Source organism: Dermacentor andersoni, chromosome 2 (genome assembly GCF_023375885.2).
Source record: "Dermacentor andersoni chromosome 2, qqDerAnde1_hic_scaffold, whole genome shotgun sequence".
Taxonomy (NCBI): Eukaryota; Metazoa; Arthropoda; class Arachnida; order Ixodida; family Ixodidae; genus Dermacentor; species Dermacentor andersoni.
In genome coordinates this window covers 170,306,683-170,327,768 of record NC_092815.1, presented here as the reverse complement: position 1 = coordinate 170,327,768, position 21,086 = coordinate 170,306,683, and the positions used below count along the sequence as shown (strand labels likewise).

Below are 21,086 nucleotides of genomic sequence, written 5' to 3'. Positions count from 1 at the left end.
ATGCTTGTTTTAAGTATTGCGGTAGCGTCGTCTGCTACGCCGTGCGGTGCATAGATGCCAGTGAGTAAGGTTTGGGGGAGTGCGCGTGCCACACAGAATGCGATGCAGGGCACAAGGCAAAAAATGAAAACCTGAAGACGAGCAGACGCATTGTGTCTCTGTCTCAAGGTCTGTCCGTCCCCGACAATGAAGCCTGCTTTTTTCTTCCGAAAAGCCTCTCGCCTACACACAACACATCTTCATATACCTTATACTGATGGGAGGAGAGGGGCACTGCCGCCCCCACTCCTCAGCCCTGAGGACTGACCTCCTCTTATGTACAAATTAAGTAAGCCTTTGTTTCACAATAAAATTTAGGCAGAACCCATCTCACGATGACTCAACAGTAATCCATTTAGCATTGAATGCATATAGCAACAGTGTATGGCCATCGTCAAAACTAGTTATGTATGAGGCATGTACTGCAGCAGGATTCCTTTTTCACGCTTCCTTAAGAGCACTCGGCAGCATCTAGCACCGTCGCTGCGAAGCCTGCGCGTTGCCTCTGAAATGCATGGCGTGCTGGTGTGTGTGAACACTGAGAAAGTGTCATACAGCAATCGGGCACCTATCTTGCATTTCTTTCTGGACACGCTGCGCCATCTAGTGGCGCCGCCAAGAAGTCCGCGTGTGGCCTCAGAGACGAGAAGCGTCGCGTGCAAAGGCCTGGGAATGCTTAGAATGGTCCCCTCGCTTGCCGCTCACTCAGTGCCACATAGTAGTGACCCAATGTGCGAGATGTTCATTGAAGAGCGCATATACCCAGTACATTTGTCGCGCAGCCTCCTAAAATGTCATGTTGCTGTCCTTGAGGCAGCCTCATGACTAGGGTTCGATTCCGTTCAACATCGGGGAAATTTAAGGGACCCCTTAATGGCATTAGCATTCTTTGGGTACTTCACGCACTTTCTGCGGCTATCTATGCATGTATCTATGTTGGCATCTAACCGTTTTCCTGCCTATCTGGGTCATTGGTTGGTCCATGGTCGAATGGTTAGTACATTGGGCTGCTGTGCTGAGGTAACGGTACGAAACCATCCACCGGACAAGCTTGGTTCACTGAGTGTACGTACATGCCAGTGTGTACATGCGTGCTGCTCTTAACGAACCTCTCCCGCCTACATGAGCCCACTGTGGATGCAGGACTGGGTAGGCACCGCTGTTTGAAGAAACCATTTGACACCGACTGGAGCAACGGGCACATGCCACTCGGTCTGTGCTGGTCTTCAGTGAACCTGCTTGATGCCAACTTGGGTCACTGGGCAACGTGCCAGTAGGCGTGTTCCACTATTAAATGAATGCATTTGATGCTAACTTGGGTAGCTAAGGATGTGTCACTGGGAACGTGCCGCCTTACAGTGACAAAAAATACATCCTTTTAAATTTGTTCGATGCTCAGTGGAATAGAACCTATGTGAGACGGGTTCCTCAATGACGGTAACACAACGCATTAGCAGGCTGCGCCACAAATGCACTGGGTATGTGTCGCTCTTCAATGAAGCTCACGACAACTTGGGACAATGAGTATATGCCCCAGAATCTGCGGCACGCGAGGGAACAATTCTCAGCGTTCCCAGGCACCGGTGCGCCATACATTTCGGAGGCCACGTGCTTCACATACTCGGGGCCCAAAGTTGGTCCAACGGTTGGTTTCGTGCTCTGTTCCCTCAGCACAGCAGCCCAATTTGATACCTATTCAACCACGGACTACCCAGCGACCCAGGTAGGCAGGAGAACGGTCAGATAAAAAAAATATATGTATAGTATAGGCCCCCAGTAAGTGCGTGAAGTACCGCAAGAATTTCAATGCATTAAAAAAAGTTTGTATAGGTTAACTGAGCCCCAGCTCCTTGCCCTCTCACTCAAAACGCACTTCCATAGAAGTTGAAACACTGCTTTTCTTCTGTAACATAGCTATTCAAGCACTGTGTGGCTGTTTGATGTTAAATTTCTGTAAATATATCGGAGACTATATTCTGTTTTATTAAGGATGAGTGGCTGAAAGCCCTTGCTGCTGATGTAAACTGTGCATTGCGATGTATATCAAGCATCTTAGTTGCAAGTCTTCCCAAGAACAGTCAATCCATAGTGTGCTGTAAGCTAGCCTTTCTTTGACCACTACATCCACACTTAGAAGTCATATATGGGTCAGCCTTTTAAACCGCGCACAATGTGATATATATATATATATATATATATATATATATATATATATATATATATATATATATATATATATATATCACTGCATAAATACTATATCCTCATAGTCGTAGCTGCACTTGTGACTTGAGGGTGGAGGAACGTCCTCCAGAAGGCACAGTTTGTCTCGTGAGGCATTGAAGCCGCTTTTGTATAGCTGCTGTTCTCGCTGCCCGCAAAGACTAGTGGACCTCGATGGAAGGTCTCCCAGCGGGTCCAGTTGGTCGCCGGTGGTGGCTCACTGAAATAAGTTGCACACAATTTTAAAACTAATTTAGCAGTGCATATCATTTAACAGTATAGGACTGCAAAACAGACAACAATCAAAGGCTGCACATTCATTCATGCTGTTTGGAGGCTTTAGACCTTTATTGCAGAAGAAACAATGGCTTAACATAGACCAATAGCCACGAGCACTTGCCAAAGATCTGGTGAGATGTTGCTTTCGTGCTTTCTTTAAAAATATAGTTTAGCAGAATGCGTTGTTGCTTTAAAAATAAGTCGCAGTTTCACCCAAAGGGCGAAGCATAGATTGCAATAACAAAATATTAGACTAGTTGTTTTATCGGCGGTATAAACTTGTAAACATTCGCTTACCAACTACATTAACAAGCACGGTGTCATGCGTGCACAGGGAAACAAACATATCTCACTCGATGAGCGTGGACACTTGCTATGTCAGAACACTGGCGTAAGGAAGAGAGGCAGCAGCAGCGAGCGAATCCACTTTCGTGCTGGCTCTCGCTTCAATGCGAACAAAGTGTCGAGAATACGGCGCACGCGAACCTTTGGGCCTTCGGCGCACCTAGACGCTGTACTCATCGCAGATCACTTTCAAAACAAGGTCCGCGCGGCTGCCCTCAGGCACGCCATACGCAGTCCCCTCCCACCCCCGACCCCTTGCGCGCGGCGGTAGACACCACGTTTCCTCCCCGCCTAAGATCAAGCCGCCATTCTCGGCTCACCGTCGCACCTACGGCATACGGCGCGTGGCCATGGTGTTATCGCGCTTGAGCTTTATACGGAAAATCACGGCGACGACGACGACGGAAATGCGCCTGGAGTGTCCATATAATTGCTACATCAGTAACAAGAGGTCCAGGCCAGTGCAGGCCATCCCTGCACATTCTTTTTTTTTAGTGCATTGGAAGCAGACAACCTCAAATCGTTCTGTGTGCTGGATGACCTGGCTGGAGGCGACACTCGAACAGGGTCGGAGCATGCCGTTGGCGTGACGAGACTGAGTGGTGGGCTTTATGAACTACCAATGCACCGCCTTTTCAGGTCAAGTGCTTCTTATTCAGTAACATCTCCGTAACTGTGAAACATTTAAGTGTTTGTCACACTATAAATGAGCACTTTTAAGAACAAGTCGCACACTGGGCGCTGCAAGTGCGCCTGTTTCTCGCTAGCTAAACTGCTTCTGATGACTCTCGAAACTGGCCTCGGAAGAAATTTTCCCGTGTATAGTTAATAGATTAAAATTGTTTTTAGACCACTCCCCCTCCCCGGCACTTATACATACCGACGTACACATAAACACGTTCACGTGCGCTGGAACATTTTCTTTGGCTATGCCTCGTCGTCATTAGAAAACGCATCCTACAGAAAAATGTTGGTTTGGGTGCACCCTCGCGCCCCGGCCGTTTTGTGCAACTGCAGTGTAATGTGGAAACCCTATGTTATTTCCCCTCTTAAGGCACACTGACCCGTTCCAGACGAATCCCGCGAACATGGTGGCCATGTACTGCGAGAAGCGCAGCTCCCTGTGGTCGAGCCCATACTCGTGCTGGATGGCGCGCACCAAGCCGGACGCGTAGACCAGGTCCAACAGCTGGGGAACTCCCTTCCAGCGGGTCCACCAGCGGTAGTAAGGAAGGTGCGTGAACTCGTACGTGAACACGCGGCTGCCAAGCGCCGCTGCCTCTTCGATCATGAAGTTAACCGGGCAGTAGACGTGCATGTCGCCCAGCAGCTCGTCTAGGGACGCGAGCACGCTGACGCCCCTAGCGGCCGCGAACTGCTGCGCGTGCAGACCGTAGAAGTCGAGCACCTCGTGCGGTTCCGGCACTCCGTGCCTCCGGAGCCAGTCAACGAGTGGGCCTAGCACATCTCGCCCGCTGGTCTCGTCGCTGAAGTGCAGTCGCGAACGTCGTAACATCTCGACCACATATGGACCGCCCTCGTTGCTGGTGTAGCCCGCAATAAAATCCAGGGGCCTGAAGCGCGCGCGCATGTTGGGGGGCTTCTCTGGCACCACGGCATTTTCTGCCAGTTGGTGCTCGTGCGTGACTGCAGCGGAATGGAGATGACCAGGAGCGACTGAATAACACCATGGACCACGGTGGAATGAGGAAAGGACTGCAGGAGCAGCGTCCCTCTACTCCAGGAACAGTAATGAATTTTCCTTTACAAAGCTGTATTTAGGACGAAGTTTTCACATTTTTCTTGTGCTCGTTTTTGCTACTGAGTACAAGATTGGCGTAAACTTTTTCTAATGACGCTTATTCGATGTAAAGGTGTAAAATATGTGTCAGCGTCCCAGCCGAGCGCTAGGCCTAAAATGTTTTCATAAACTGGCCGTTGCTAACACCCCAATGACAAATATATATGATGTCATATGGATATCCTTAGACATCCACTGCCAGGACATGGATATCTTATCTATAGGGATGCGTCAGATACGTCATGCGGAGATCGCTCACACCACCGTTTGGTAGCTATTTCCCTGTCCTGCGGATATCCCTTGCATGTCCGCGAGGGACATTACGGGGACATGCTGCGTACATTTTACGGAGATTTGCCAGGGCCATTTGCACAGCGTTTGCCAAAATGACGATTACGGTCGCAGCACACGCTGTGTGACAGATGCAACGGGCAGAGCGCGCACGCATCAGGACAGATACATGCATGACGTGCACACGTTGCGCGCGCGTGCGCGTGTGCAGGAGTGCAGCATACTCATTCTTCTAGGCCTTCCGCCAAGCGCAAGTGCCTTATTGAACTAATTGAATTTTTCAAAGTAAATTGTGTCAGGAAATTCGTAAAGCACGACTTACACACCAACTGCGGACATGATAGTTTCGAATTGTAATTCGAACATGCAATAAAACTTAATTCTGTTACGAGCAACCTCAGACAAAGCCACGATTGGAGAGCAAATATTTACGTGTATATCAAAAAAGCCCATGTGGGATAACCTTGGGAGACCCATAATAGGATATCCGAAGCAGATCCTTGGGACATCCGTAATAGGATATCCGAAAGTGGACGTCCAGAGTACGTCCTATTTTTATACTAAAGGGTGCATGGACATTGGGAAATGATTCGGATGTCCTATGGACAGAGTAATTTATTGGGACCGTCAACAGCCAATCTGAAAACGCTCTTCAAGCTATAACATCTTTAAGGAGACGACATCAAATATAATTTGTTGTGCCTGCTGTGTTGCGATCTCCCTAATCCCAAGCACCGAAAATTGTCTCCATCCTTCACATCAGCTAGGCGCGCTGCAGTTCTGGTTGTCGCATGCGTGCCGCCTGAATGCTGATCGAACGTTGGCAGGTGGCCATGCGACAAGCAACAACAACGCGACATTGAGTCACATATAGTCACACGATGGGCGGACTCTGCGCTTTTGACAGCGGATATAGAGTGTGTAATAAGTTTCGTAGCCACGGCGCGCGAGACCGAACTTGTATGGCCGCCGTATATATGGGGTCTCAATTATTGGCTTGAAATCTGAGACTTTGAGAAGTGCAGCAGATACTCCCTCTACAGAGGTTCAGCTGAATGTTGATATGACGAGCTTACGGAGTGTCTAAGCTTTCGAAAGACAGTGTACCCAGTGAACCACCCATATCCTATCGACATCCAGGCACGATCCATTCGTCTGTCTCGTGATAACGTCTAAAGGACGTCCTAGTAACATATTTCGAAAATATCATGTACCCGATGTGCTAGTGACGTTCATTTTACTCTGGCGTTCATGACTGTTCATGGACATTGCATACTAACATCGTAGAGCTGTGCCTGCTACGCCATATCAGTTGGCTACATTTAAGTTTTCTTCAAGATTTATTTAAGTTGCCGTATTGGTTGGAGGATGTAATTAAAGTTAAGTAGGTCAATTTTTTATGCGACGAGATCTTTGAAAATGCTAGGCTCTAAATTCTAGGAGCTTTACTGCGCATATAATGCCCTTCACATTGAAAGTGGTACTTGAATTTCGCAGAAGCAAAAGTGGAACCAGAGTCTCAGGTTACACAGTCGAACATTTTCGGAAATTTTTTTCCGAAACGTGGTAGCCCGTGGCTATGGCATCATGCTGCTGATAACATGGCGTCTAATGTATGATTTTTGTAACAACATGACGAAATGACTTTTTTCGGATTACACATGAATAGTTACTCCCACCCTCACCCACAGCCCATTTTTCAGCTTCCCTACGACATAATTATGTTTTCTCATTTGTTGAAATTATAGTTCGAAACTATCATGTTTGCATCTCATGTACATCTATACTCTGCCTATATTCTGATGCAATTTACTTTTAAAACTTTCGTTAATTTAATATGCTCAGTGTACCAGGCGGGAGGTTCAGGAGAATGAGTATAGGCTGCGCTTTCTAGTTTCGAGCATGTGCAGTAACGTGTGCACGCAATGTAGCTGACGGTGCTTTGTGGGTGTTCAGTCACACAGCATCTGCTGAGAACATAATGTTGAAATTGCCCTTAATAGCACATCTACTGTGGCACCCGCAAGCACATATATACAGCTCGCTAACGTGGACTGCAAAATACCCTCTAGATGTTCTGTAGACATCTGCATGCCTAAAGTGAGCATCTATATATTAGAAGGCACATATCTTCAGCGGCGATATCCTTACGACGTTACAGCAACGAGATTTGGATGGCACTTGGACCATCCATGGTATGTATTTATAATGTCTGGACAAATGTGGATCTCTATAGGATGTGTGCAATGTCTAAAACGCCGTGTTCTGTGGACATCTGTGGAACATAAATGGTTGTTCGTGTAGACGCTGGATTCGCAGTCGGATTATCCCCTGCATATAATCGCAGACGTAATTGAGAGTGCAATCGTCAAAATATGCGTGCCTGTTTGAGGGGAGAGGAAACTAGGCCCGAACTCGATGCCGGCGCCGTCGGCTGCTTCGAGAGTGGCCCTTACGGAGCGCGACCTGAGGCAGTCGACGGCGGCCCTTCCGGCCGATGAATCCGGACAACGCAGCTCCCTGGCCAGCGCGCGCACGTTGCGCTCGGCGGCACTGCCGCTGTTGTCGGGGTAAGGAGCGTACGGTGAACCGGCCATCATCACCGCCCGCTGAAAGTACACGGTACTCCGGTTGGACAGCAGGTGGTAGCCCACGGACGCAGCTCCCGCTTCATGGCCCAGAAGGGTTACCTGCACAATGACAGTGTGGCCAGCAGCTTTGCATTGTTTCCTTCCGGGCGGTAACATCGGCCGAGCTTGATACTCCTGCTGTCGCCATCAAGTGGCAGGGCACCAGCAAGGTCGACACCACTTGCTGCAACTGTACGATCCAGGCACAAGACCCGGATGTGCGTCGCCTGCTGTGGACATCTTACCGCACAAGACATATCTGGCACCCCTAAGCGTTCGCAGCAGTAATGTATCGAGTGTGCCGTGACCGGTCTGCCGACTTCAACAGTTGGGTTCAAGACAGAGAGAAAGCAAGAAGAAATTCAGGGAGGTAAACGAGACGAGCGTTCGCTTTGTTACCCTACATGGGGGTAAGGGAAAGGGGAATAGAAAGAGAGATAATGAACATTGCGTGCAGACCGTAGCACGCACAGCAGGACTGCGATCGATCACTGAGGCCTGCATTCACTACGGAATCCTGAAGTCCTTGTATGATGCTGGGTTGCACCTACTTATAATGTTATCTTCTACATCGTTTGTCAAAAATATATGCGCATCGCACGCACTGTGGCAATCGATGTAAGCAATCTCTTCTGTGCTGTTTGCGTTAAATGACGATAATTGGAAGTGATGTTTACGGCGAATGTTTAATTTCATCAGCGTTTAGCACAGTGATGTTAAGCGTTTAGCACAGTTGATGTTAGCATCAGCGTTTAGCATCAGCGTTTAGCACAGTTGATGTTAAGCATTGCTTGCGTGCGCCACTTTCATTTGTCAACATAGTACACAGAACACAAAGCGAGATGTATTTGCTTGGGGCGTTATGCGTCATTGTTCATAACGTGCGATAAGGTTGTCACTGTCATTGCCTCCCACGCCGCAACACATCGTGGCAGAAGTGCTAAACTTTAATTGAATTACGGGGCTGTACGTGTCAAAACCACAATCAGATTATGAGGCACACCGTGTTGGCGGACTCCGGATTAATTGTGACACACTGGCGTTCTTTAACGTGCACCTAAATATAAGCAAACGAGAATTTTTATATTTCGCTCCATCGAAATGCGGTTCCCGCGGTCGGGATCGAACCCGCGACCTCAAGAAGTGCCATCGCCGCAAAGCTACCTCGGCGGGCACATAAGTGTCGATTTGACGTGCGACCGCTTCCCTAGTGTCGCGACGCTACGGTGCTATTATAAGCCTTGCGTCTGCACGCCCTGCGTCAGTTGTCCGTTTGACAAATTTGGATGGTGTTTATTTTTCAGAACTAGCTGAAATGCACCGTACAGTACCTTCAGTTTGCCCGCAACTGCTGTCGCGTCTATAGTAGTAGCGTTTCCTTGCCTTCCACGTCACCTATTACCTCTACGACCCCCTATCCCTCCCACCTGTATGGGAACTGCGAACTAAGAGTGGAAAGGCTGTTAGTCACTCGTTTCACGATTGTGTCGGTTACACCCATTCTATGTCTCCTCTCCCTGCATCTTCTCTGTCATTTTGTCTACTTCCCCTTTGGACTTGCACGTTAGTAGAGGATAAAGGGACACTAAAGTCATGTAATAGGTCAAGCTCAAGTGACAGATTAGTGCTCGAGAACATCTAAGGCGTCAATATCATCGCGAACAGAGCTCTAGTAATGAGAAATTGAGGTAAATGCATAACATGATTAGAGACTCCCCCGGGACATTCAAGTACTAGCCCGATGGCGAAGGCACTCATAATTATAATTTTGTCACTAGTACTCGACCACTCGTAATACCAAAATCATTGTATTGCATTATAAGACAAAATAAAATGCTACTTGCCCAGTTATATTTGATCTTTAGACAGAACTCACTGACGTTACCCTTGACAACGACGCGGTCGGTCGAAATGTTTCGTTTTCTCCCTCGCAGCCGCCCGTGCTTTCGCTTTTCTGTAGTTTCGTTATCGCGTAGTGCTGCACTGGTTTTGCTGGCTCACGAATATCTGACACAAACTGCGAGTAGCCAGCCAGACACAAACTGCGAGTGAATGCCAGCAGGTCCATGTGACGTCGCGGGATTCCCGAATGACCCCCACTACTTGACCAGAAGTAGCTGCAGCGGCGAATCCAACGCTCTGTCTTGGCTCGGTTTCTCCATAGCTGCACGTTTGCGTTTTGCACAGAGAATTGTCGTGCCCTCTGTCGGGCACCGTTTTACTCATCAACGGCACTTAAGGGCGGGGATGACGTATGCAATTTCACCACTCCTCGCCCGAGAGTGCGCGATTTGAATTGCGCTAAAGTTATGCGGACCCTTCAAACGCGACTTTTTTTTAAACTGTCTTTCCCTGGCAGGAAATAAGCGTTGCGAGGTTTCTGGAATGGTATTTTAACAGCCCACGTCAACTTAGTATTTGCTATGAGTGTCCCTTTAATTGCTGCAGTTCCTGCAATGCTTTTGCGGGGAGTCACGGATAATTACAGCTGTCAAGAGGGTACTTTGGCGACGCCCAGGGATCTACAGAGGGCATTGTGCACATGCGACGCGATGGAAAGGTCCAAACGAGTTTCTCGCAGCGCCTTTCCCCTCTGCCACGCTCCTTCCATGTATATGAACGCTCTGAACTACCTCCTGACGCGCGGCGTTCAAGAAAGCCACATCAGCAACAGCAACAGTGGAAAAGTTGAAGGAAGAGGCAAAGTAAGCTTCGCTTTAGAAGCTTCACTTTAACACTTTCACTTTAAAGGTGTACGACTATCCTACGGGATTTTCTCTGCACACAGGCATATGGTCGCACGCAGTATATATACCTGGAAGGGTGAGGCTCCAAATCGATGTATGTTGTCGCGCACCCACTGCAGAGCGACCATCTGATCCCTGATACCGACATTGCCAGGGGCCTCGTCCGGTTGCAGCGCTGCATTGAGGAAACCGAAGGCGCCCACCCGGTACGCCGGCACCACGACCACGGCGCGCCACGCCGCGGCGAGGTACTTTCCGTCGTAGAAGGTGTATGGCCCACCGCCGCCGCCATACTGGAAGCGGCCGCCGTGCAGCACGACCACGGCCGGTAGCAGTGGAGAGCGGCCGCAGATGCCACACCCGGCGTTACCGCCATCCTCCTCCTCCTCGAGGAGCGGCTGCCACACGTTCAGGTAGAGGCAGTCGTCCTCGCTGTTGGTCTGCGCGATGTGCCGACGCGGGAACGGAGCCCACTCCAGCTGCGCGTGGTGCGCGCAGACGATGTGGCTATCCTTCGTACGACGACGAATTGTGCATTGCACTGTGTCACTGTGTCTATTAGGGCACTGCCCGGGCCTGGGCCGACCCGAAAGCCTGGGCCCGAGCCGGGCCTGGACTTGGTATCACGAGCCCGGTTTGGGCTCGCTCGGGCTTCATTAAGGGGGCCCGGGCCAGACCGAAAAATCAGGCCCGTGCAGTGCTCTAGCGCCTATCTGTATCGCTCAGTGCCCGTGCTCTAAAGGCCCATTGCGGCACCACTTCATGAACTGGAAAAATCGCCAAGTGTGTGATGAGGACAGGATTTGCACAATATACTTTAGTAACGTTACGGCTGGTGCTCTAGCCTTTGTCAAAATGAGAAGTACATGCCTTTGGGTTTTCTTATAAACACGCTACATATTAGAAAATGTTGTGCACAGTAATGACAACCTAAAGAAATTGGCCGATGATTACGCTTCTTGGTAATGCGATCTTTGAGCGCAGCTGCTGCCTTGTTTCAACAACAGGCCACCGCATACAGAACACGCAGTGACGATCGGAGGCGGTTCTGCATGCGTTTCGGACTGGACAGCACACACTGCGATCCGCAGCTATCGAGCCGGCGCTCCGGCGACGCGGGGTCACCGCCGTGGAGAGGGGGGTGGGGGTGGATTAGCAACTATTATTTAATGTTTCTTCTAAGGTGGGATGGGGAAACGGGTGGAGAACAGGGGTATTGAGTAGAGGTCACATACTCATTCACTCACAGACAGGCCTCAATGTGGCCTCAATGTGGCCGCATAAGGTTGGGGTGGGAAGTAGAAGTAAGGGGACGAAACACAATAACTGTATTTTGAGTCTTCGCCAGGTAAGGGGAGGTATAAGGCAAGAGTGGAGGCGGGAGAAGGACAGCCAAGCGCAAGCACTGCCAGAGGCGACAAATGCCACTGAGGAACGCGCCCCGCAAACGGGGAAGCGAGAGACACGGCTGAGAGCCGTACAGCAACGCGACGCGGAGACGTAGGAGCGGAGAGCCGTGGATGACACCCGAGGCGGCAAGGAGCGCCCACCGCCGGCACCCCGGCAGTGCCGCGACAGTGGGAGAAGGGACGGCAAGGGCGGAGTGGACGGTAGCGGTGGGAGTCACATGGTTGCCAGATCGCTCCAACCACAGGTAGCCATATTGGCCTCCGCAGTAGCCCAAATGTAGCCGAAAGCGAAACTTCTGGGTAGCCCAAAAGTAGCCAAAAAGCTTTGTCTTTTTGTGAAGTCATTTCTTAAGCATATTGAATTAATTTTCACATGAATACCAACATATTAGATTTTCCACGCTTGACCATGCGTGCGCTCCGCGCACATCGTCACGGTGGTCATGCGGCACGGAAAACAGATGCTGCACAAGCGCAAGAAATGTAGAAATGCAGGCATGCAGGCAAATTCATGATAAGGTGAATGCGGTCTTCACTGCAAATGCACTGTTTTATTTTTCCCATCAGCAGAGCACCAAGAAATCACGAAAAGAACAACACACGTACAAATAGCACCGCGCAATAAACACGCTAAGCAATGACATGCATTCAGGCGTTCAGTATTATACTTACAGCTCATGATAATTTCGCTTAACACCACACAAAGCACTAAACGAAAAACTACAAAAAAATGCAAGACAAAGCCTAACACAATAAATGGCGGTTGGTACAAAATCTAGTACGATATATAGACACAAAAAGACAGCTCGTGATGATTAAGCATCACGAGCTTATTGCGAAGTGGAACTGCTTGGTCCATACGAAATATCAAAGCTGAAACAGGACCGAAATTCTTGGCCCGGTTTAATATCATTGCAGCAGCCTTCGCTCCTGGCCAGGCCGAACTTCACGTGAAGGAGCGCTACCAATGTCTCCTTCGGCATTCTATCTCGAAGGTCGGTTTTAATGAGCGACACCTGGCTGAATACTCGTTCGACGGCGGCATTTGATATGGGTAGTATAGCAAAGACTGGAGTAGGCTTTGGAGTTGTGTAGGGAACGGATGGTCTGTGGTGGCTGTGGGGCAACGGAAGAGTATATGTTCTACGTTGGCGTTGGAGGAGGAGCAATTTGAGCAGGAAGGGTCAGAGCGAATTGCCACGTAGGCGCCATGCGGCAGGCAGAAAATGCGGCAAATTTCGGTTAGGTTCAGCTGGGTGTTCTCCCTCCGTTGTGGCCCCGAGGTCACCCGCGGCGCACCGTCAACGGGAGCTAAAAGCACCTCATGCTTAAAACGTAGAACGCCGAAACCTCACATGTGGAGACAGCAACAATCTATGTTCGCTGGCGCGCGCGCGCGCGGGTAGCATTATTCGCGGATGGAGACGTGTTCCCTGAGGCCAGCTTTCTTAATTAAAATTATCAAAAGGCCGCGATCCTTGACCTTTTGACATGCATATGTGTTCTCTCACATAGAACCTGCAAATTTTGATTTTGTAGCAGACGCGGTCGATTTCTTTAACCTGCTGTGGTCTGCATTTTGATTCCAGCGTGCTTTTTTTCATTCGTGCTCAACTATTTTTACCTTTTTTTACACAGAAAGATGTAGCCTAAAAATAGCCACATAGCCAAAAGGAAAATGCTGACGCCAACTCGGACAAAAAGTAGCCCAATCTGGCAACCCTGGAAAGTCACCGCAATGGTGCTGCGCGGAGGAAGGGGGCGAGAGGATATGCGAGAACACTTGATTTGGCTGTGGAGGACAAAGGGAGAGCAAGGCTCGCGCCGTGAGCGAGAGATGGCGCCAGAAGCGCGTGCGGCTAGAGCAGTGCGCTGGCCTCGGCTACGGAGCTCGTTACGGCTAGGCACTACGGCGAGACCGACGGCGATGCGAAACGCGGGAACGGGTGCCAAAGAGCTGCGCTCTAAAATAGCGATAACACTGGCGAAGTTGACCATATGATAACTGATAGGAAATCGAACATTACAAACAGTCCACATAATTCAGTACTCGTGGCAGTACAACCAAATCGCGCGTGACAAAAAAAAAAAAAAAAATGAGGATGCTTAAGCTTCGCCTTTAGGAGTGGAACGCGAGAGCATTCGAAGATCCCAGACTGCTAATCACGCTTTCCGGCAACTGCATCTTACGTAACCGTAATGTTTACCGGGAAACGCTGGAGGCGAAAGCTATGCACGAAAGCGAGCTTCCTCGGAGAAACGCGGCCTTTTGCATGGGCCGATCTCCTTTTTCGCACTTTTAATATTTCAGTCTGAGAAGATCTAACATAAAAGGTACGCGTTGACGATTTTTTTTTCATAAATTTGTTTGCGGGCCATCATTTTTAAAATTCCGATGAATTACTTTATAAAGAATGAAATGCAAGGTATGAGCAACTTTGGTGATAGAAGAGGAGTTGGGTATGCGTGGTTCGAAATGACATTTCGCGAAAAGACAGTCGACGCTGGACGCGGGTCGCCGGATTTCCTGCTACACGGGGTCCTTAACGCTAACGCCTTAATAGAGATACACTTCACAACTACACCTTATCCAGACATGTACCGGCCGTAACTAATCAAGTAATTAATATAAGCACGGGTGGCAGCACAGTACCCACGTGGCACACAGTGTAGAGATGAATCGTTAGTAAGCATTGCAATGCAAACCACTCGAGATCAATTTAAGAACACGGAAATGTGGCACACACGTGGCATACAGTACAGAAATTAATCGTTCTAGTTTGCTAAACATTACAATGCAAACCACTCGAGATCAATAAAAAATGTGGAGATAGTAAAGCCAGAATACAAGTCGTACGCATTGCTCAGTAACCGCCATAATGAGCAGGATGAATTATGAGGGCTTTTATTGGCGTGCGTACGGTGAAATACTGTGTTGTGCAGACTATGGACATTGGTGACACATAAATAATGTAACTGCGCAAAAACACAAGAGAGAGGTCTGTCTAAATACATGGAAAGAGAGTAATCGTTTTCTTTAACATCTACGGCATCTAATTTGGTTATGTTTGTCTGATTTAAAAAAAAAAGTTATAATGGCTGCAAGAGCCATATGTTCAATTTAGGCCGTCAGGCTTTCTAGAAAAAAATATTCCATGTCGCGAAATTTCATTACAGCGGCATAAGTCAGCAATATAAACGGCATCACAATTCTCTGAACTGCACGGAAATCTAAAGCGGTCAAAATCAGCGTATTATACCACTCGGTGTATATAGACCACTTTATAATAAACCACTGATTTGTGAGCAGGACTTTTGCAAAACTGTTGTAAACGTTGTAATAGGTCAACGTAAGTTGTAAACTCATATACAACATTTGCACGGTTCAGATGCTGGAGCACATGCGACTTAAGAACTACCATATATATATTTTTTTTGCGTTGAGTGACAGGTTTGTAAACTCTTTCCTTCAGCATTTTTTTTTTTTTGAAGCTGCCGATTTTTGGAAAAATTTGTAAAACATTTCTTGCCTCAAATAAATATGTGATTCCTTCAATTTCTACTTTCGACTACATATGTAAAATGCATAAATGCTTTTCTGATGCAAACGCCGGACCGATTTGAATGAAATTTTTTGAGTTTGAGAGAGAAATGTAAATCCTAGTGACTAGAAGCAGAACTTTGGTTTAGGTCTTGCAAAGTTTCGGTAAATTTCCCGGAAATTGCTGTTTCAAGAAAATTGAAACACGAAATTTACAAACCTGTAACTCTACACCAAAAACAGGTATCGCAGTTCTGTATTCTGTAAGCTGTGTCCGTTACACATAAAGCGAATAAATGTTGTATATGAATGTGCTGCTTGCGTCAAACTGTTGCAATGTTTACGGGGGTTTTGCAAAAAATCCTACTCGTAAATTACTGGCGTATTACTGGTATATTATAGGACATCAGTTTATTAAAGGTTTGTGAACAGTGATGTTTAAGACCGAGTGAAATGCGAATCGAATAGTGCCAGAAGCGAATCGAATGGAATACTTTTCGAATAGTTTTCGTTATCGCAATTTTAACAAAACAAAGTTCACATCCCAGTATTCTTAAAGTAAGCAAGTTCCTGTCATTATTCGTCGTGTAATTATTTTATGAAGCGTTCTTCATTAAAGGCACAAATGGAGCAGCAGGAGCAAACAGGTAGTTCCTTTGCATGCACAGGGCTCTTCAGAGAGTGCAAATGATCGCTGCATAGCCTGCGAAGTATGGCTACCTAATTGACGTAGCCTACACCACTACGCAAGTTCTCATGATCTATGTCTACTTTGCCCGCGACGGTGAAAATTTATCGTACTTTTGCCCCGATTTTGTGTTTATTCGGGCGTAGCTGACGTTTTTAAATATAAAAAAGTACTCCAAAAATATTCACATTTACGAATAGTGAGTATTCTATTCGAAGACCGAATCGAATAGCGCACTATTTGAATCGTTATTCGATAGTTTAACATATTCGCACACCCCTATAATGGTGTAAGTTTTGGCTGTGTTATTAGAAGCAGTTTACATAATTGTGATATCGTTATTATTGCCTAATTACAGAGTTGTAAACTTCATTGGTACTTGAGTTCTTATAGGTTGAACAATTGAAAAAAAAATTAATGAAATGAGTTTATGTACAGCAAATGCTAATGTAGTACCACAGATAAAAGCTGCTCTTATGCTGCTTTACGAGACAACAGCCACTCGTTAAATTAATTTGGTAGTCGCATCACACAACACACTCAATCCTCGCAAAATAAGCACACACATGCAGCTGAATATAGCACACAGAAGCAAAAGCTATAGATAAAATTTAAAATTTCATCTTAAATGAAGATAATGTATACATTTCACGTAGTTTGCAATGCTTACAAGCAAAAAATGTCAAGGTTGTTATTACGATAGCTGTTAAGGAGCGAAGGCAGACATTGCTGAAATTCAGACGATGTGTACATTAAGCCCAAGGCTCACCATGTACTGCTGGGTAATGCAATATATTTTGCTGTAAGTGTGCCAGACCTTTAAGGTTATATACGTTATCTTGAGCATCTAGTTTAAGTTTTGCAGTTAGCCGATATTTATATAAATTATATTTGCTGATCATTTAGGACTTTGGAAGAACATCGGCGCTTGGTGACCCATATGCTGTGTCAAAAATAAGACGAAGATAACTTTTCCGAATCAAGTGAATCTACTGCAAATTAATAAATGTCGCTGTTCCCATCGAAGTCGAAAATAATTTAGATAAGAATACAACAGTGAGCTATGCACATCTCGTTTTGTTGTTGAAGTTAGCTGATACCTGACATGATCTACTGTGCCCGTGACTTTACCTAGTTTTTTACTAAGTACTTTACATGGTCCTCCCAGGACATTAGACGAAAACTTAATTAACTTTGAGAGACTTAAAACTGTCAACAATTTCAACATTGCTTGGCGTGGAAGGTCTAATTTGCTTTATATTTTTTTTTTGGGGGGGGGGGAGGCTGAATAGTACTATTTTAGTTTTTTTTTTCATTAATCTGCCATGCAGTTCGAGTCCGACCAGTGCTGGAGGGACTGCATTGTTTCATTACACAGTAAAATTAACTTTTCACGCGTTGAAGAAAGAAATATGCTGATATCATCAGCATATATAATAAATATTTATTTGTAATTAGTATTTACGTTATCAATAAGGTTAACACAAACAACGTAAATAACAGAGGTCTTAAAACGCTACCTTGAGGCACCCCACAAGAAACATGTCTAACTTCAGAAAGTGAGTTAGCTGTTTATGCTCTTTGTTTCCTAGTAGTTAGGTAACCTCTGAATAGTTCTAAAGCACGATGATTATTGCTTATAATTGGAGCTTCTCAAGCAATTATCATGCTTCACTATGTCAAAGGCAACTGAAAGTTAAACGGAAACATCGATTACGAAGAACTCATTTTCGAACTGATGAAGCATTATTCGTTATTTTTTTTCCTTCAGCCATTGATTTATTTTGGCCGTTTATTTACTCCGTTGATTTATTTTTAATAAGCCTATAATGACGAGGGAGCATAAGTATTCTGTACTCATCAATAAATATGTAAAGCTGAGCGCGCAAATGTTTTTCGAAAATCCTTGGAAAAAATATTGGCAGAATGGACAATGGTGTATGGTTACTTATGGTATTTCCATCTCCCTTTTTATGAACAACAGAGATTCAGGCTAACCTCAGTTTCTATGGAAAAATGATGTTCATTACACAAATGTTCAAATATTTGCGAGAACTGGATTAATCATAGCAGCCATATATTTAACAGGTCTTTTCTGGTGTCGTTGACTGTCAGTGCAGCTAGAGTTAATTTTCAAATTTTGGAAAACACATGCAATTTTTACTGATGGCTTCGTGATGATTTTTCGTCTTACAGATATAGCGTGATCAGCGTGATCAGGAACATAATCAATTGCCTCAGGCAAGCCACTAGTCGCAGGGATATTGGTACAACAGTCGTTAGATGTTTCAGCCAATTTCAGATATCTCTCTGCCATCAACGGGCATGTTTAATAGTTCGGTGCAAAAATTACGGCGATGTAGCAGCGTTATGGTGGCTAGACCATAGCAGCGTGTTGAGTAGGTCGTAGCGACCGCACGGAACGTAACTAGATTAGGGCCGCTATCTTGTACACGTTCGAAAAGCCGACGTTCGATTTCGCCTCGCGCGACTGTCCAGGCTGCGCCGACATCGCGGCCTAGGCCAATCTAGTCCAATAACGATGCTCATTTCATCGCGCAGTTTTGGTGCGAGCCATGCATTCCGTGTTCTATAATTTCTGCGCCTTCTTACAGTAAAGTGAGCGAAACAAAATGTTCGCGAATGTGTCTAAAAACAGATTATAAGCCCCGTTAGCCTCAGTTATTTGGACCCCGTTCTTCCAACACACTTCAAGTACTGCTTTAGGAGAAATATCAAAGGTTTTACCTGTAATAAATTGGTAGCCTAAATAGATTGTAGGCCCCAATAAAACATTCGCTTCCTCCACTCAATCGATTTTAATTTTTTTCTTTCAAATACAGCAAACCTGATCAAAATTGGTGCAATATGGTTGCAGAGCAACAAGATTTCTCCGTTCTGATGTATTTAGATAGGAGCTCCCGAGGTAAAGTTTCTTCGTAAATGCAAAGCATTTAATTCATATTGGTTCGGCAATGTCGAATGAGAGAAGTTCTGCATTTTGCATGTATTTGAATAGAGGAATCGGAGTTGGCACCGACGCAAAGCTTGAGGAAGTATAGTTGGAACGAATGCAACGGAGAGCATATGATCTGTTACTGAGAGCAACGGATTTGTTGCCAAGCGAATGGAAATGTTGTTGAGTACGCAAGAGATATATTAGGTGATGAGATGACATTAGGCAATGTACAGGCGCGCGGGACGGAGTCACTGGACTTTAACTGCAGATCGCTGGGCTAGGCCTTCGTCCATGCTGTGAACATAAATTAGGCCGATTATGATGACACGCAGTGCAGGAAGGAATAAGAGACGATTCTTTTTTCCATCAGCACACCGTTCGCGTCAACGTGTCACGATTTATGCGGTAATATTACAGTAATAACTGGAGCACCAGAAGTAAGCGCAAGGAGGTTATGTACTCAATTAGTACTCAATATGTTAGAAATCCTGTGACTGCTGCCAATCACGGAATATACGCAATGATAATACGTACTTAAGTGCTATTATAGAGAACCGTTTTCATGCTGCGAAAAAAGAAGTGATGTTATATGAAGAAAAATAAAGCTGCGTCGGCCGGGAATCGAACCCGGGCCACCCGCGTGGCAGGCGAGTATTCTACCACTGAACCACCGACGCTGACAAGAGAGCAGGTTTTTCAAGGTAATGTCAAGGGAACTCGCAGCGTGCGCTCGCAGTGAACAGTCGTCCGTTTGTCGGTTCGCCTCTTCTTTTTTCTAAGCACACCGCAAAAGAGCTTGGACACGTGTGATATACAGAATTTTCTAGCCTCTATACCTGTGATGACGCCTCCAGAGAGGCGCTGCAACAGCAATGCTGAGCGCTAAATTTGAAATCGTGGGCTGAAAAGTGGTGCTAACTAGCGAGTATGTAACGCTGTTCCAAACTGTAATTATACCAAACTGCGGACGTCAAAGTGACGCGGCTGTTTATGCGTATGGGGGCGGGAACCTGCGACGTTTTACAATTTGCCCAATCAGCAGCTTTTGTAGCATACAAGCTGAAATTACTATCACTGTAGCATTTTATAATGCTGTGGTGTCTTTTTGTTTATGCAAAGTTAGTGTTCATTTTGTGAACGGTTTGTGGCTGGAATTACTTTTCTGGGCTTCCACCTGATAATGAACCAGTAAAATCTCTACGCAGGACGGAGCAATATTTTTTAAATCCTGTCATCAACTCGGCAGCAGCCCCGCAGGACACCTCGGCAACAGCCACTTGATGATGCAGCCTGCAGGGCCAGCTGGCCGAGGCTGCAAACGCACAGGCCACCAGCGTCCACCAGCTGCTGCTGCAGCAAGATAGGCAGGTACATGCAACTTGACCAGGTCATTTTTAAGAGGGGATTAGTGCGCATGGTAATGTATGTTACAGCCAGATTATACATGAGAGGCATCTGTACTCATTGGCTCATGCACGTTTATATATCACCTTTGAGGAGTTCTTTAAGACACAGTAACGTACAAAACATTTCCATGGCTGAATGTATCACCACAGCGTGATCACCTGTTGTATATTAATTCAAGTAGTCATTAACACTGCCTTCTTACAGGCAGAGGCGGCTTGGTATGATTTGCTACTTTTAACATGTTTTTAACGTAACAGACCGTATCAGTTTGCACGGCCATTTCTCATGTCACATATATATGATCTCGCTTCCCTCAAGAGTAACTTTGCTGAAACTATAACGCTTGCAAACAGCGCGAAACAAACATTTACATTGCATAACCTGTAGCTGAAGTAAGTGAATTTGTTTCGCAGCGTCGTCAGCTGGCAGCGGAGATGTGGGGTTTGCGGGAGGCCACTGGCCTTATCGCGACCACGCTGTGCCAGCTCCCGCCTGCCCTGGCGCATGGCCTCGGTGAGCCGCCTCAGCCATGAGGGACAGTTCTTTTTCCCCCCACCCCCCATATCATCCTTTAGTGCGAACAGGTGCAAGTGTTGCCTATCTTTCCATTCAAATCACCTCTGCAGCATTTGGTGGTGGTTCCCACACGTCCTCACAAGCTGTTGTGATGAGTTGTAGCCATCCTTTTGAAATGATGTGCAGGTCATGCGTGACCATGGCAGCGAAA

General features: G+C 46.6%; 1 protein-coding gene and 1 non-coding gene across 2 annotated transcripts; both read right to left on the bottom strand.

Annotated features, from left to right (window-relative positions):
- Positions 1 to 2,271: 2,271 nt before the first annotated feature.
- On the bottom strand, positions 2,272 to 20,344 carry LOC126540888 (acetylcholinesterase-like). The gene is made up of 5 exons (XM_055076439.2): positions 20,192 to 20,344; positions 10,424 to 10,834; positions 7,362 to 7,668; positions 3,951 to 4,533; positions 2,272 to 2,482 (listed from the first exon to the last, which is right to left on the bottom strand). Exons 1-5 carry the CDS (start codon positions 20,342 to 20,344, stop codon positions 2,296 to 2,298), a joined length of 1,641 nt encoding a protein of 546 aa, XP_054932414.1. The 3' UTR covers positions 2,272 to 2,295.
- Positions 19,559 to 19,629, bottom strand: TRNAG-GCC (transfer RNA glycine (anticodon GCC)). The gene has a single exon. It is a non-coding gene; the product is annotated as a tRNA-Gly (tRNA).
- Positions 20,345 to 21,086: the final 742 nt, after the last annotated feature.

Excerpts from the sequence above, each read along its gene's own strand:
- LOC126540888 (XM_055076439.2), bottom strand. The coding sequence starts at position 20,344 with ATGACCTGGTCAAGTTGCATGTACCTGCCTATCTTGCTGCAGCAGCAG. Across the intron at positions 10,835-20,191 it reads TCCTGCGGGGCTGCTGCCGA|CTGGAGTGGGCTCCGTTCCC; the intron begins GTTGATGACAGG and ends CACCACGCGCAG. Across the intron at positions 4,534-7,361 it reads TTTCCTCTCCCCTCAAACAG|TCACGCACGAGCACCAACTG; the intron begins GCACGCATATTT and ends ATTCCGCTGCAG.